The sequence below is a fragment of the Protopterus annectens genome, chromosome 15.part0 (assembly GCF_019279795.1).
Source record: "Protopterus annectens isolate FY-2018-M chromosome 15.part0, PAN1.0, whole genome shotgun sequence".
In the NCBI taxonomy this organism is placed as follows: Eukaryota; Metazoa; Chordata; order Ceratodontiformes; family Protopteridae; genus Protopterus; species Protopterus annectens.
In genome coordinates, this window is record NC_056749.1 from 133516140 (window position 1) to 133531880 (window position 15741).

A 15741-nucleotide genomic window follows, 5' to 3' on the forward strand; every position below is an offset into this window, starting at 1 on the left:
GACCCGTTGGAAATTGTGCATGCCTTTGTAGTGTTTTAAGGTTACAAGTGTTTTTCAGTGTACATTTTTACCAACAGCAATGCCAGTACCAGCAGTGGTCCTTTTCTACCACAACTGCACTTCCATGCAAGTTCCTCTAGCTTGAAGAACAAAGCCGGCAATGAACAACCTCTTTTCATATGGGAGTCTTGTCCCTTCTGTTTCACCATCTTCAAAGACAAAAGAAATGTACTGGTCCTTAGAGGGAACAGAGCCACCACTAGAAAAACCCTACCTGATCATAGATTAATAGAAGGTGGATAATCCCAAGTGTTCTGATTTGCTTTATAGTCACTTCTCTTTGATTCTTTGAAATTTACTTGTATGGTTAAGTACCTTACACAAGATTGCTGTTTATAACTTTGGGCAAGTACAACCACACCTTATGTTCAGAATACAGCCCATGTGGTTATGCATGGAGAGCACAATGAGTATGCTTGTAGCCTGTAGCAGTGAATATGTATGGGCCATGCAGCACTCCTGGATTGTGGGAGTGTGCAGTTATGGGAATATAAAAAGTATACAGTACACAAGTAAACAGTGCAGATCTGTAGTTGTGGACATGCAAGAAGTGCAGTGTTTGGATAATATGGCTGAAGTTCTATAACTGCAGCCATGTATAGTTAATACTGTGCATACTTGGACTGATGTTTTGTAGCTGCCATCATGTGTAGTTTACACTGTATGTGCCTGCATGGACTGTGCAGTTCTGTAACTTCAGTTTTCTGTAGGTTGCACTTTATAAGCATACATGACCTAAGTAGCACTGAGCTGTAGCTGGCTTGTTTGGGGGCCATTGCCACTCCCTAATCTGATACCCCTAAACATGAGATTGAGGAGGAAAAAAGGTCCCTTCTCTAATCTGGCTCTCTTTCTCTCACTAAGGAGGAGTGTACAGTCCTAAAGCCCTATGCCCAGATTCTGTGTGTGAGAACAAAAAAAGGGCCCTTCTCAGATCTGGCACTGGAGGTCTTAATATTCATGCAAAGCTGTCCTGCCATCACATTTACATGTTGAGTGAAAGTTTATTAAAAAATATATATATATTTAATTTTAAATACTATTAGTTTATCCTTTGTTGACCGTGTTAGTCCCACTAGGCTAGTGGCATCCCTTCAGGGGAGACCCATGGTGCTATTTATACTACCAGGGGAAATTTGATCAAGGCACCGGGGAGCTTCCACTACTTGTCATTGTTGTGAGTGTGACCTATTTTGCTTGAACACTTCCTGTTTCCGTTCTAGGTACAGAGGCAGCGCAGAGAAACAGGGAGGCATATGGAGAGAGAAGAAGATAATGGTGGTGAGAGAAATGGAGGAGAAAGTCATTACTGAGACTGAAGAGTGCATGCAGGATTCTGAGGAGATGTTTAAAACAAATATGTTTGATAGAGATGAATCAGCAGATGATGGAAGTATAATTGCACACCTCTAGTAAGGAGGGGGCTCAGGATGATTTACTTAAAGAAATGGTGATGCAGAGTGAAACAAAAATGAAGGATACGTTTCCTGGGGGGACATTACAGATAAAATACAAAGGGAGGAAGCAGGGATAATCCTGAAGCATAGTGATGAGATGGGAAAGATGATGTATGCAGGGAAAGTAGCAGAAAAGAAAAAACGCAGAAGAACATGATAAACAGAAGTATGTGGTAAGGATTCAAAGTAAAAAGACAAAAAAATTGACAGATATGAAGTGTGGGACAATTTAATAGCTCCTTTAGGTGTAAAAGCACATGAGGTAAGAACATTTATTCTTAACAAAGAGAAATTTTGTGACGTTATATTTCAGACTGTTTTTACAATGGACATTTTTCTTGGAGAATGAGGAAAGAAAGATTTTAATCTATAGAATCTTAATGTGATAAAAGCATTTAACAGGGAAACAAAAAAATTTCATGTACAGTTTCAGACAGAGGTGGAAAGAGACTTTTAAAAGACATTTGAAAACTTTATGTAAAGAAGTACTGGACATTGCAGGAGTTGATGGACTGGCAGATGGGATTGCAATATTGTGTTACAAATAGAGAAAAAATTCTACATGTATCCAGCATGATAAACTTGGAGGGGAACAGGGGTGTTGTAAAATACCGGGGACAACCCAAAACATGTTTTTTTTGGGGGGGAGGGCATTTGACAAGTAAATGGGACATGATGTAAAAATTTGAATTGAAATGTTATAAATGTAACAAAACTGGACATTTACGGGTGGATTGTAAAAATGAAAAAGAATGAGGAAAGAGAAGAGAAGTAATTTTAGAATTAATAGAAATAGAAGAAGAAATTAGATGAGAAAAATATAATAAAGGGGACATAGAAGAAGGCTCTAAAATAAGTGATGAAGCAGACCTAAATTGGGAGATAGTAAAAGAAAAAAGAATTATGTTGGTAAAAGGGTAGAGATGGAAAAATAAAATTTAAAGAGACAAGTACACTGAAAAAAAAGGAAATGGATGAAAAATAAGATATACAGATAATGGTTGGTGGTCGGTATAGTGATTAAGGTGTTTGACTCGGACACAAGGTACAGTGTTTGATTCTCACCTCTAGGAGGGATGTTGGCTATGTTTAGAATGGCCCATTAAGGCAGCTAACCTAATAATTAGCTCTGAACCTTTGAAACCATGAATCTAAGGAAAGGGAAAATTAAAACTTCAGAGTGCTTTCTGTAAATGTGAATAGTATTAAGAAAATGGAAGAATAGGGCTTTTGGAGTGGTGTAAGAAATGTGATGTAGGTATATTAGTAAACACAAGATTTTTAACAAATGAAGAAAGATTACAGGAAAACTATGGGGAAGAAGGATCATCTTGAATTTGTGAAATGAAAGATGTTATGAAATTAGCATACTCTGTGGAAATACAGTAAAGCTATAGTAACTTTAGCAGAAAATGGGAAGACTAACCATTGTAGATTTAAAATGGAAAACACAAGTACATAGAATTATAATATATGCTTATACTAATTGTAAAGAAAGGGAAAGCCCATTTCATCAAATTTTAGACTATATAGTGATAAATATGAATATTATAACAGGACACTTAAATTGTGATTTGAGTCAAGTGGAAAAAGAAAAGGAATGATGTAAGAAAAATGTTATAAGTTATAAGATGTGTTAAGTTAAAACTATGGGACAAAATACATGGCATAGAACTGAAATAAATTTATTTATATTTGAGGAAATGATAGGAAAAGAGGAGGTAGTTGAAACAGAATTATCTGATCATCTTGCAGTATGCCTAGAGAGATAAAGGAAAAGAAGGAATATTTTAAATAGGCAAAGGAATAATATGGATAAATGAGAAAGCATGGAATGAAGAAGGAAAGAGATTAGTGATACAATTATGGAAAGATCATATTGCTATGAGAACATTTTATAAAATTGGCCCGAATAGTAGATATTCAAAAAATATATAAAAAATAGTCTTTTACAGTGGCAATATGATGGGAAAAAAGTAGAGAGAGAATTCATTGGAAGATTTAGAACATAATGATGGAAAGTATTTTGACAAAGAAAAAGAATTATATGAAAGAAATCAAGAAAAAATAAAAGTATTATTTAAGCAAAGATATATTTTACAAGGAAAAAGGAGTAGTAGTATTGAGTTAATCAGATTATTAAAGGGAGATGTAATGAGAGAAAAAATATAAAAGGAGAAATAGAACTCTGAAAAAATTATGAGCACTGTAGTACAGTATGTACAAGAAATGTTTAAAGAAAAAAGACAGTGAAAAACATGGAAAGTAAAGTTACAGAAAGAGAATGTGGAGTTAGAAAAGGAGATTTCTTTATATGAGCTGAAGTATTAGGACAAGTAAATATAGATTTGACTGCAGGACAAGATGGAATAAGTATGAAGTGTATAAAATTTTAAGGGACTGACAAAAGCAACATTTTTAAGGATTTGAATGAATGGTTAAATGAAGGTTTTATCCATAAATAAATTCATATGGAAGAAGGAAGACAGAAGAATTAAAAAAACTGGAGACCAATTGTATTGAAGAAGAATTACAGGATCTTTATGAAAATAATACAAGAGATATGAAAATAAAATTGAAATATGGAAGGCACTGTGTATGTAGTTTAAAGGAGAAGGGTCATCAAGAATTAATAAATAAATTGTGGATGATGTGAATAGAAAAGAAGAAATGAAAATTGTGATAGGATACCTTAAGGCATTTGATACAATTGGACATTAAATCAATGGGAAAAACAGTAGAAGAGATCAAACAAACCTATCTTCTAGAGTATATGTAAGTTATCATTCAGAAAAAGGGTTATTTGATAAATTTAGTACTGATGGGGAATTTAGCATACTTAGCAAGTGTATTTATGTTGCCAACAGTGTTTGAAAAGTAATTATTGCAGATATTTTTCATTCATGTGAGGTTCTAGATTAAGCGCAGTAAAAGATGAGTTTTATATGTAAATAGAGGAAAGAGACTTAGGGGTTAATTAACCCAGTTGTATATGCAGCTTCATTACATTTGTACAAAGTGTTAAGTTGGTAAATAAAAAAAGATGAGATTAGTAAAATTATATAAATATAAGTATGATAAATGCTGGAGTATGGTAAAGAGAAAAAAGTGTATATATGAAGAAATAAAATGTTACCATGAAAAATATTTTTGTGGAAAATAAAAATTGATATAGAAAAAGAAAGAAAAGCATGGTATAAAATGTAATGATAAAACATTACTATATAAAACCAAAAAACATGAAAAAATCTAACAGATGAAAAAAATTAAAGCTATAAAAATAAGAAGCAAGTGGTGTAATAAGAAAGTAGAATTTCAAGTTTTTTTCTTTTTTTTGTGGTGACTGTTAACAGATACATTAACAGAAAAAAGAAATATGCTATATAAAAATAAAAGTGATAGAATATGTTTACATTGTCAAGAAAAAGAAGAAACTACTGTGCTTTTAAAATGTAAGAGTAAATGTTTTGGCGAATACTATTTTAAGAAGATTTTTTTTGAAGATATAAAATAAGTGGATAAAATAAACATGGATATGATTAAATATGGATATAAGAATAGAAGTAAAGAATATGTTAAACGAATAGATAAGTGATTTTGTCATATGAGTAATATGGAGTGAAAAGTAAATGAAATTGTTTAATAGTAAATGGATTTTAGCAACAATATTAAGTAAAATCAGATGGTTATGCAAAAAAGAATGAGTGCCTAATATGGATGAAAATTTAGTATGACTGTAAGGAAAATTATGAATGTGTAAATATATTTGTATATCTCAATATTTGTAAATATATAAATATGTTGCAAATAAGGGTCTTTTTTGTATATAACTAAAGGACCCCAACTCTTTGAAAGGATTCATGGGATCTTTTATAAACAATAAAATTTGAAAGAATGCTGTCTCAGAAAGGAGCACAACCAGAGAAACTCAGTACATTCTAAAATATAACTTTAAATAAAAATTTAAGAGTACAGTACACCCCTGTCACTCACTTTAACCCATTCATAGGATGAAAGCATGTAGCAAGTGTGTATTGTATTCTTGAGTTTTTATTAAAAGTTACTGTTTGGAATGAACTGAGTTACTCGGGTTGTTCTCCTTTCCGAGCCAGCATTCCTTTGAATTTTATTGGTTTTAATTTTGTAAGCATGGAATTGTTGCCATTTTTATTGTATTTTGGATCTTTCACGTCCATTTGGGCTACCACCAACTCAAGCAGATGGGACCACAGTTTAACATCTTATCTGAAGGAAAACACACTAAGAGGAGAGGAATGCAGCAACCCTCTCATACTGCACTGCGGTGTCAGCTATCAATCTGCCTGGTGTGGGACTAGAACCAACAGCCTTTTCCACCAAAGGCATGTGCGCGCTACCTGCCACTGACAAAACATTGTCGAAAAATGGATCTGAGAATCTTGCTTCCTAAAACTTTGGGCCCAGGGTGACTGCCCCTTCTCACCCAAGCAATGCTTCTACTGGTTCACTTCTCTTTTAGGATACCCGACTAGCACAGAAGTCTTGCACTTCGTAATATGCAAGTTACCCTAAACAGTGATGCACCAGACGTGTAAGTGCATGCTGCTGTGTAGTAGTGTGCACCTATGCATTTCAATAAGCAGAATCTGTGAATTTGTGCAGGGAAAGCAGGACTGCATTATCCTGTGCAGAATAACAATCAATCTAAGTAGTATTGAATGCAAATAGGGGACTGTGTAACTATTTGTCTGTGTGTGTATATTTATATAAGGACAGTATGTGAATGGGTTTAGGAGTGTCTATGAATGAGTCCTTAGTGTCAGTGTGCTTTTGGCTGACCTGTGCCTGGATGCAGAGTATGCATGTGCCTGTCTGTATGTCGGATCCTGTCAAGGATTTAACAGCCAACCAACTTCCAAACTTTCAGGGCACCTTCCACATACCCAAACTATCTGGCAACTCAAGCTGAGCTGACTAAAAGACAAGATTATTCACCAACCCTTTAGAGATTTCCTGCCAACAGAGAGGGGAAGGCTGAGCCCTGAAAGAACAATGCTAGGAAGAAAAAAAATAGCCACACCCTTGCATAAACAGCACCCAAAAATAAAGGGAATGGAAGGAGGGTGTGACTACTGCAGCACGGATCATTAAAGCATCTACTGTATGGCAAGTTTACTTACACAGCTGTATTATGTTCATCATATTGATCACTGATACAGTAGGCTATATCAGTAGATTGTCTTAGCTTATTACATTTGGGAGGTGGAAGGAGAAGAGTTCATGGGAACCTGGAAAATGGCCTTTGCAACACTTGATCTAGACCCAGAGAAAGAATCAAGCTTTATAGTACTTTGTAAAAGTATGTATAAAGGACCAAGTTGCAGAGTTGAAGCCAACTCTTTCCAAAAAGCCAATTATGAAGCCAAAGCCCTAGTAGACTGGGCTTTGTCCCTGACTGGAAAAAGTTTGTGGTGAATATAACAAAATATAATAGCCTTAGACAACCATTTGGAAATAGTTTCTATTGACACAGGTTGTCCATTCTTGCCTTCACAAGAAAACAACAACAGATTTGAAAGATTTAGTTCTTTGAAGAGAATACCTAAGCTGTCAGTGAAGGTCCAAGGTATGGAGCATCCCTTCTTCCCCACTTTTAAGATCACTAAAGAAAGTGGGAGAATGGATAGTTTGCCTTAAAGTAAATTCTGATACTTTAGGCATAAAATTAGTTCTCAAAGAAACCCTGTCTCTCTGGAAAATGAGATAGGGTTGACATGCCATAAGAGTTTGCAACTCAGGCACTCTTCTTACAGATCTGAGCAATCAATAAAAAATGTTTTCCATGTTAAGAACCTCAAGTCAGTCAGATTCAAATGGAGCAATTGTAAGCTTTTCTAAAACAAAATCAAGATCCCAAGAAGGGGCCATCGGTTTTCTTAGAGGCCTCTTAAATAAATCCCCTTTCAAGAACCTTTTGACATGAGAAGCTTTGAAAGAGGAGGATCTGTGGGCAGACATGCTGAAATGGCCAATGAATGAATCTTGATGGAGTAAGAAAAGTCATAGGAAAGTAACTTAAACAAATGTTGTAAAACCAGAGAACAACTAGCCTCAAATGGGTCCTGGTTATGTTGCTGTTGGCACCAACTAGAAAACCTTTCCATTTGCTAATATATTATTTTCTAGTACCAGGCTTTCTTACCTCCATTAGTACCAACTGCATTATCTCAATAAACAGTTGCCTAAATGAAATTAAGACCCTATCATTCTGGTACCAGAGAGACTTCAGATACCATTTTACCTTTCTCATGTGAAGTCTTGCAAGGGTTATCATGAGAAATGTAGATGCCATAAGACCCAAAAGCCTGAGGTGCTCTCTCTCAGTAACCGAAGTCTGACTGGAAAACTTTAGAAATAGATCTAGAGCTAGATGTTCTTCATAGTCAGTGTTGCAGTACTAATTCTTGGGAATTCCTGCCATGCAGAAGCCTGTGATCGGCCCAGTTTCCAGAGTCTTAGCATTATCCCAAGCAGACAGACATTTTATGACTGACATCAGGGTATAAGAAAGATGTCCAGTGCCATCTTCAGTTCTTTCTATTCTTGCAGTCCATTGCACTTCATGTGTATTTTATACTCTCACACTCCATCAGTTGGTTCATATGTCCAGATTTCATCTGGTTCCACACAGATAAGTACCCCACTGGTAAAGTTTCTTCTCTAATGTTCAGAAAAGTTAATATCTGTCTGTCCCATGGGAAACAAATCCTGCATAAAGATATTAATTTGCTTTACTTGGTTCCTCAGCGTGACATCTCTAACTGCTCTGACTGTGCTAAATTTCATGCAAAAACTATTAAACACAGGGTCAAGGTACTCGCTGAACATATGGAATCCCTGATGGGCGTCTTTGGTAGCATTGCAGTCCCTGTCTTTTGTAGGTTCTTGTATCACTCCAGTGACTGCCCGTATGATCCCAAAAAAAGAGGGAAAATAAAAATCCTAGGGATCTGGAATCTATAGAAAAGTGATTGCATCAAACTCTAAGCCAACTGAGGACTTTGATGAGGCGCCTTTGCAGCCTCCAAGACCAGTGGCTGCTAAGCCAACCCCCCCCCCCCAGCATGATGCCTGGGAAGCTGCCATGGTCCCCATCCTTCCCACAACTACCAATACTGCTCACGCGTTAGTCTGGAGTGATGCTGCTACACAGGCATCAGATCCTGCCATCTGAGATGCGGTGCAACAAAGGAGTCTTTACTCCTCCCCTGATTTCTGAAATTCCTTCCGAAGTCAGGCCCACGCAACTGTAACCCTTGGCCACTCCCATTAAATGACCATTAAAATTGAAATGTACACCCATTATGGCCTTGCCTCTGACCTTGGCCTCTGGGACGCAGGACAAAGTCCAGGACCTGGTTATGATAGCACAAGAATACATGGCCTTCATAAAAAACAGAGAACCTTTGCAGACCTCTGAAGTCTCCCTGACTCGGACCAAAGGGACTAGGAATATAGCTTTCCAAGTAGAGGAGGGCTCCTCATTCTCTGAAGATGAGGAAGAACTTGCCTACTCTGGTCACTTGCAACCCTAAATCTACACTAATTCAGACTCTTGAAAACACTCACTCTTCTGCCTCCCCACCTGAAGACCTTTCTTTCAGGGACATGTTACACACAACAAAAGAAGCCTCTAATTGGGTAAGTAAGCAGTTCTCCCAAGTTCTCACACACTAAATGGAACTACTAAGCTTACCTTCCCCTAGACCTCTGGCTTTTCCCCTATACACATAGTGCTAGATAACATATTTGAGGACATAGCTCTCACTCGAGTTCATTACCACCTGCTCCTAGGGAGCCAAATAGGTTTTATAGGGTACTTGACTCACACAGGCATCTGTACAAAAATCCTAAAAGGGTTCCCAAATGGCCATCCTGGCACCCATTATCTAATGACATTGAGAGGAGTACTAGACAAGTTTGACAAGAAAACTTTTACTTCTGCTACCTTAGCCATGAGAGCAGTAAGTTAAGTCATACGATAAAATATTTGAAATCCCTTGAAGACAAAATGTTAATAAAACTTGATTTCATGTCATACAGAACCTTGTACAAGGAGATGCAGGACATTGCTAGTGAAGCCTTACAGGTAGCCAGGCATTCCTTAAAACGTAGTTATGACACCTTAGATGCTTCTTACTGAGCAGTTGCCACATGATCAGTTATTGCAGACATCCTTGGCTTAGAACTCAGCCATTGTCTGAACAGGGTAAATCAGACTTATTGGATGTCCCACTGGACAAACAGTTCCTGTTTGGATCCCCAGATGAACAAGTCTTTGAAACTAGGCAAAAAATGCAAACAGAGTAAAACTGTTAAACAATTCTACTTGTCCTCAACCCCAAGATACTTAAGACACTACGCCTGTAAGTCACCTAGACAAGACAACGAAGGCCTCCCTTTTGAAAAAGGCCAAGGCAATCCAGATGATGACAACCAGAACAGCCTCAGAGATCAGGTGCTGTCAAACACCATGCCCAACACAGAGAACAGATGAGATAATCTTCCTCCCACCTCCCAGACCCCTGGCAGGTAGGCTTTCCCTCTTTTTAATCTAGTGGAAGGCCATTACAAGGGATCAGTAGGTTCTCCGCATACCTCTCAACTGTACAGATTATTGCAGAATGTCCAGATTTGTGCTTCATATTTTTGGTCCTTTTTTAATAAAAGTGTGGTTTTCTGGCAAATTTGTGGCAGATCATTAAAGAATGAAGTTAGAAAATAATGACAGAATTGCGTTTTAGACTTCATACCCTTCAGAAAATATATGCTAATGCAAAACATGTTCTATCAACTTTCTAAGTTTGTAAGAGTAATATTTAAAACTTGTCACTATTTTTGGGCTTCTGTCCCACTTTTATTTATGTCTTTGTCCAGATTTCTTACTTCTTAGATTTCTTTTTAGAGGTGGAAAGATATGGTTCTCAGCATTATAAAATAGGGATACTTTATCCAAGTCAGGGAAATTCCCCCCTGTTTTGGCATATCAAGACTTCCAAAGTAGCAAAAAACCTTCTTGCCAGTTATCAGTGATTTGATGAAGGAAGGGACCATAGAGCTGGTTTTGCATGAAGGGTTTTCATTCAAGATTCTTACTGGTCTCAAAAAAAATGAACTGGAGACCTGTCCTAGATCTATGAAGGTTAAACAAATTATTTCATGTTCCAAAATTCAAGATGCTTACTGTCCAAAAACTTTTGCCCATAATTTTTCTGGATGCCTCCATAGTTAAAATTGACCTAAAGGATGCCTGTCTTCATGTACCTATAACTCAGCCGCAGAAAATACTTATGGTCTGTAGCCTCAGCCTCCCTCTTCCAGTTTTGCGCTCTAGCATTTGGGCTCTCTCCTGTCCCAAGAGTGTTGACAAAATGCTTGGCTCCACTAAGCACATTGCAGAATGCTGACGATGCACATCTATCCCTACCTTAGATGACTGTTTCATCTACAAAGGTCCACTTCAAAGACCCTAGATTCCTTCCAGACATCTGTAGACCACTTCCAAAAGTTGGGTCTCAAGTTAAATATTCAGAAGTCTCTCCATACGAGGATCCTGTTTGAGAGTCATAATAGACTCCATCCAACAGAAAGCATTCCTCCCTCAGGAGAATATAGTCTTCTTCACAGAGTACTTGAGTCACCTGCTTATAAAACAACTTATCTTATCTAGAGAGTTCTTAAGAATCCTAGGGTACTTGGCTTCATGTATCCTAATGGTCCTTTTAACAAAGCTTCACATGAGGAAGATCCAATGGTTTAATTTCCAGCCCCTGTAAGCCCTTCTCTTGCTCCCATGCCTCAAGAAGAAGCTTCTATGGTGGAAATCCACCACACAAAACAACACAGGAGCAACCTTCACCCCGCCTCAGACAGACAAGTCCATCACCACAGAAAGCTCAGATGCAGCGCAGCTAGGCCTAAGGACAGTACAGGGCATTTGGTCCCCATAACAGAGTTGCATGTTTGAAGGAAGTACTAGCAGAATTTCTGGCTATGAAAGCTTTCCGACAGCAATTGACTATAGGAAGCGTTTAACCAGTCATGTGGTATATAAATAATTAGGGGAGACCTTGTCTTGACCCTCGTGCAGCCTTACCAGACAGATCTGATTGCTGGCCAAAAACAAATGTTAAAAACTGTGTGTGCATGTATGTTAGAGCATACATTTCAGGTTGTTGTGATAATGCAACTGCCTAGCGAGTTGCAGTTGACTGATGAAATAGATTTGACTAAATTTTAATTTTCAGCAGGTATAATCCTGTTAGATTGTCATGCAGTTTAGTTTATTCTCTTGATATATACCCCCACAGCTGACATTCCCAATTGTAGTAATGCTTCAGTATGCAAGTCAGGGCAGTCAGAATGTACTCAATTATGATAGGTAAGGCCTTATTGACATTGCTGTATCACACTTGCTGTCTAAAAATTAGATGTCTTGTCTTTCGTATCTTATATAACTTATTTTCAGACACATTATTGATAGGCATATCCTAGAGAGGTATGGCAGTCCTGGGAGCTATCATCTTATAAGCAGATTATTTGCATGCACTCGAGATTCACAGTCCTGGTTGTGTGTGTGCAGCACAATACGGTTTCTGGCTCTGCCTTTGCTATAAGCAAGTTCGCCAACCACTATGTGGAATTTGCAGAGTAAAACATTTTTGCTTCATATAAGTAATCCTCGTTTGTGTTTTTGGCATTAGTACTTTATTTATGATGAAAAAGCTGAAGATGTTGACAAAGTCAAAGCTGTGTATTTGTATACCCTTTCAGGCCTGGGATGGAGTTCACACATGCTTCTTAAAATAGACCAATGGACTAAGGAGAATCCCTAACATGAGTTGCCAGACTACAGTAATAATCAGTCTTGCCTTATGTCAGCTCTTCCCTGATATATTTACTAAGCAGTTTTACTGCACAGTTTGATCTGAAGGGTAAGAAAGATATTCAGCTGCAACCAGTATAAAATAAGAAGTCCCATACAAAATCAGCAGTAGAAGCATTGATAGAATTGTACAATCTAACTTTTATGGCATGTGTTACTTGTGTGGGCTCTTTAATTGAACTGACCCCCCTGCCCAAAAAAAAACTATCAGCAGTAGAAGTCAGTGGCAGTTACAATTGGCTTTCAAAGATGTCCTTTAGATCAGTACGGGAGGAGCAGGTTATATCCCAAATCCACCTCCAGCAGTAGTGGATTAAGAACTGAGAACAAGTTTGAAACTCATAACAAATTATCCCTGCATAGTAGGCTACGGCTACCAAAAGAATTAGATGAATTTCACTTGGTTATTCAGCACCTGTGACCAGGCCAGTGCTGCTGTGAGTCATGCTCACCGTAATACCATATTTGCAGTTTAAGGTTAAACTGGTTAAGTGTAGAAAAAAAGATTGGAGTTGCCCAGAGAGTAGTCTCGCTGCATCTCACCCCACCCCCTCCATTGGGAACACAAATTAATGCCATGGAAATATTTAGCAGATTGTGCTTCTGTAGTTATAGAGCTGCAGAACAGCACAAAAGTTCAGGTAACACAGTCAGGAAATCCATAAAACCTCTCCAGTGTTTACAGTCTGTTTAAATATCTCCAGTTTTGGGAAAAAGGATGGAATAGCTATTAAGGCTGAAAATGAATTTACATATAAACTTATGTACTGCCATATTTTGATACATTTTTAAATTTCCCAAACATTGCATTTGAAAACTTTTTGTTTATAATAGTTTGTCGCCAGTGAACACATGCTGCTACTCAATCAGCAGCTTTTTATTATACATGCTGTATGATTTTAGGGCTGTGTATGCCCATGTATGCATCCTGATACCAAAAACACAGCACAATTACTTCTGTACTTGGTTCTCTGTCTCATACATGTGAATACACATGTGCATGCACTTTTGCACACACACACGCACACACACACACACACTGCTGTACACAACTGCCCACACAACAGCTTTCTTTTCAAACGTGGCCCTGCACTGTATGATCCCTCCTGTCGATAATTCCATTGTTGCCACTATACTGCACATTATGAATTGGTCAGGATTTGTACTAAGTGTGCAAAAATTTATTATGTGAGCTGTTGGCAGTGTCTTATTTGTTCTGTCTAATTAGTTTATTTCAGTCATTGAATTGTGCACTTTCTTACTCAGTTAATTGGATTTTGTTACTAGGCAACCATTGAGCAATGGCATGACAGATCTCTCAAGGAGAAGAATACCATATGGGATAGAACTACAACCTCAAAGCATTTTAAATGAACAGAAGGTAATAAAAGCAGTTTAAAGAGACTAGTATTTGTACTGTGTACAGAATGGTAAACAGCAAATGCATTTTTAAAGAATTTAGTATAGCTTAGCATTTCTCCAACAGAAGCTAGTTATTCATTTACTTATAGATTACTAGCAATAAGTTTAATTATTTGTGAACCCCTTCTCAAGAGGCTCAGGAAATCTTGTAAAAAAAAGCAGACAACGCAGCATGCAAACTTAAGGCAGAATAAACATCAGCTAAAACTTGCATTTTGTTTATGAAGGAAAGTGTTGCTTCTTTTAGTAATCAGTGACTGTTTTTCACATACTTACTGCCAAGACACTGGGTCATGCTAACAGTCTTTTATTTTTCGACCACACTTAATCAGAAGGGTAGTGCAAAATGTATTTTCTAATTAGATGTTATGGTTTAGACTCATTGGGTATATGCATGTAAAATTACCTTTGTGGTTTTAACTTCTTTCGGATGTTTATGCTCCCCTGAGCTGTATCATACCCTAACAGGAAATCACTTCTTTGCTGTTATCCCTTTATCTATCCAAATGACAATATACCATCTACATTTGGATACTGCTGAACCTTGGTCCTTTTGTGGCAAAATACAAGGGACAATTATTGTTGGCATCTTGGAGAGAGAGAGAGATTCATATACCTGCTAAGTTTCCCCTGTAATGCTTGTGTAAGGCAGTGGTTTACAGTAACTCTTAACAAAGGCAGCAAACGGTTGCATTTATTCCCTCCTAACTTACTGCTCATGTTTTGCATGCTTACTAGCAGTTCACAAGCACTATTCATCCAGCCACTGAAAAAGGGGCACTGCTGTACTGCCTTGACCCCCAACCTTCCCCCACAATGTAAGATGATGTCCTTGGTCACTTACTTCATTTTGTCTAGTGTGGGTTACTTTTGGAGGGGTTGGGAACTCTAGCTGAGTGCTCACAGGCTGTGTCCTACTTTAGTGTCTTAGCTATTGAGGAAGGCGAAGATAATCTCTAAAAACAGCATTAAGCAGTAAACAGTCTGTGAACCCAAATCTCTAATGACACAATTAAAGCAGTAAACAGTCATGTTACGTACATTAAAGGAATGTAGAGTGTGAGAGTGTGTGTGTGCATCATGGGTCTAGCCTGTTGGTGGAAGCAGAAAGCTGACTGACCGCATATCTTTCAGAAAATATTTGTTTTTGTGAGTGCAATATTTGGATGGTTTAGTTATCACACTTGTAAACAGTTTCACTCTTCTTGCACAGTTTGTGGAATTTGAAACATTTTAAATAATATTATTATACATGTTTATCTGTTCAGTATATTTAGAATGAGTAAATACAGGCTCAGAACTGCCCTTTATTTCATAAGTATTAGGCTTTTATAAGGAAACCAGTCTGGGTTCATAATTGTACAGACAGGGAACTTTTGGGAAGGCGGTATATTATATGTAATGCGTTTTCAAATGTTCTCTGTGATACCTTCCAAGTGTCATATGCAATCTTGCTATGAAGTGTCATGGGTTATTATGATAAAGCAACACAATAAAGCACTGCTTGAAAAACTGTAACAAAGTATTTGAGTCTACATTACATTTTTGAGTTGTAACTGTTAAAACAGATTGATTTTACATTCGTTTTGAACAAATCAGAACTTAATTTTGGTTATCCACGTGTTTTTTTATATTTCTTCTTGTATAGATGCATTTCCTGCAAATAGAAACCTCAAATGCAAACAACAAAAAAGAAATTGCTGTTAGCTTATTTTCAGATCTTGAAAGTGTCTCTCAAGTGCTTTTGTGAAAAATTATTTGGGTTGGAAGTGAGTGTTGTCATGACTACCGAGATTTTCAACAATTCTCAGCTGTAACAGAAGTATGTATCATGCAATAGAACAGAATGACTATATGCCTTTTTTTTTTACCCATAAC

General features: G+C 37.3%; 1 protein-coding gene across 1 annotated transcript in view; it reads left to right on the plus strand.

The window, feature by feature from the left end:
* The window catches only part of NRK (Nik related kinase), a 2110367-nt gene that overhangs the window by 1643728 nt on the left and 450898 nt on the right, over window positions 1–15741 (plus strand). The window contains exon 21 of the mRNA XM_044057244.1: window positions 13729–13822. Coding sequence (XP_043913179.1) covers window positions 13729–13822 — 94 coding nt within the window. The remainder of the gene's footprint in view (window positions 1–13728; window positions 13823–15741) is intronic.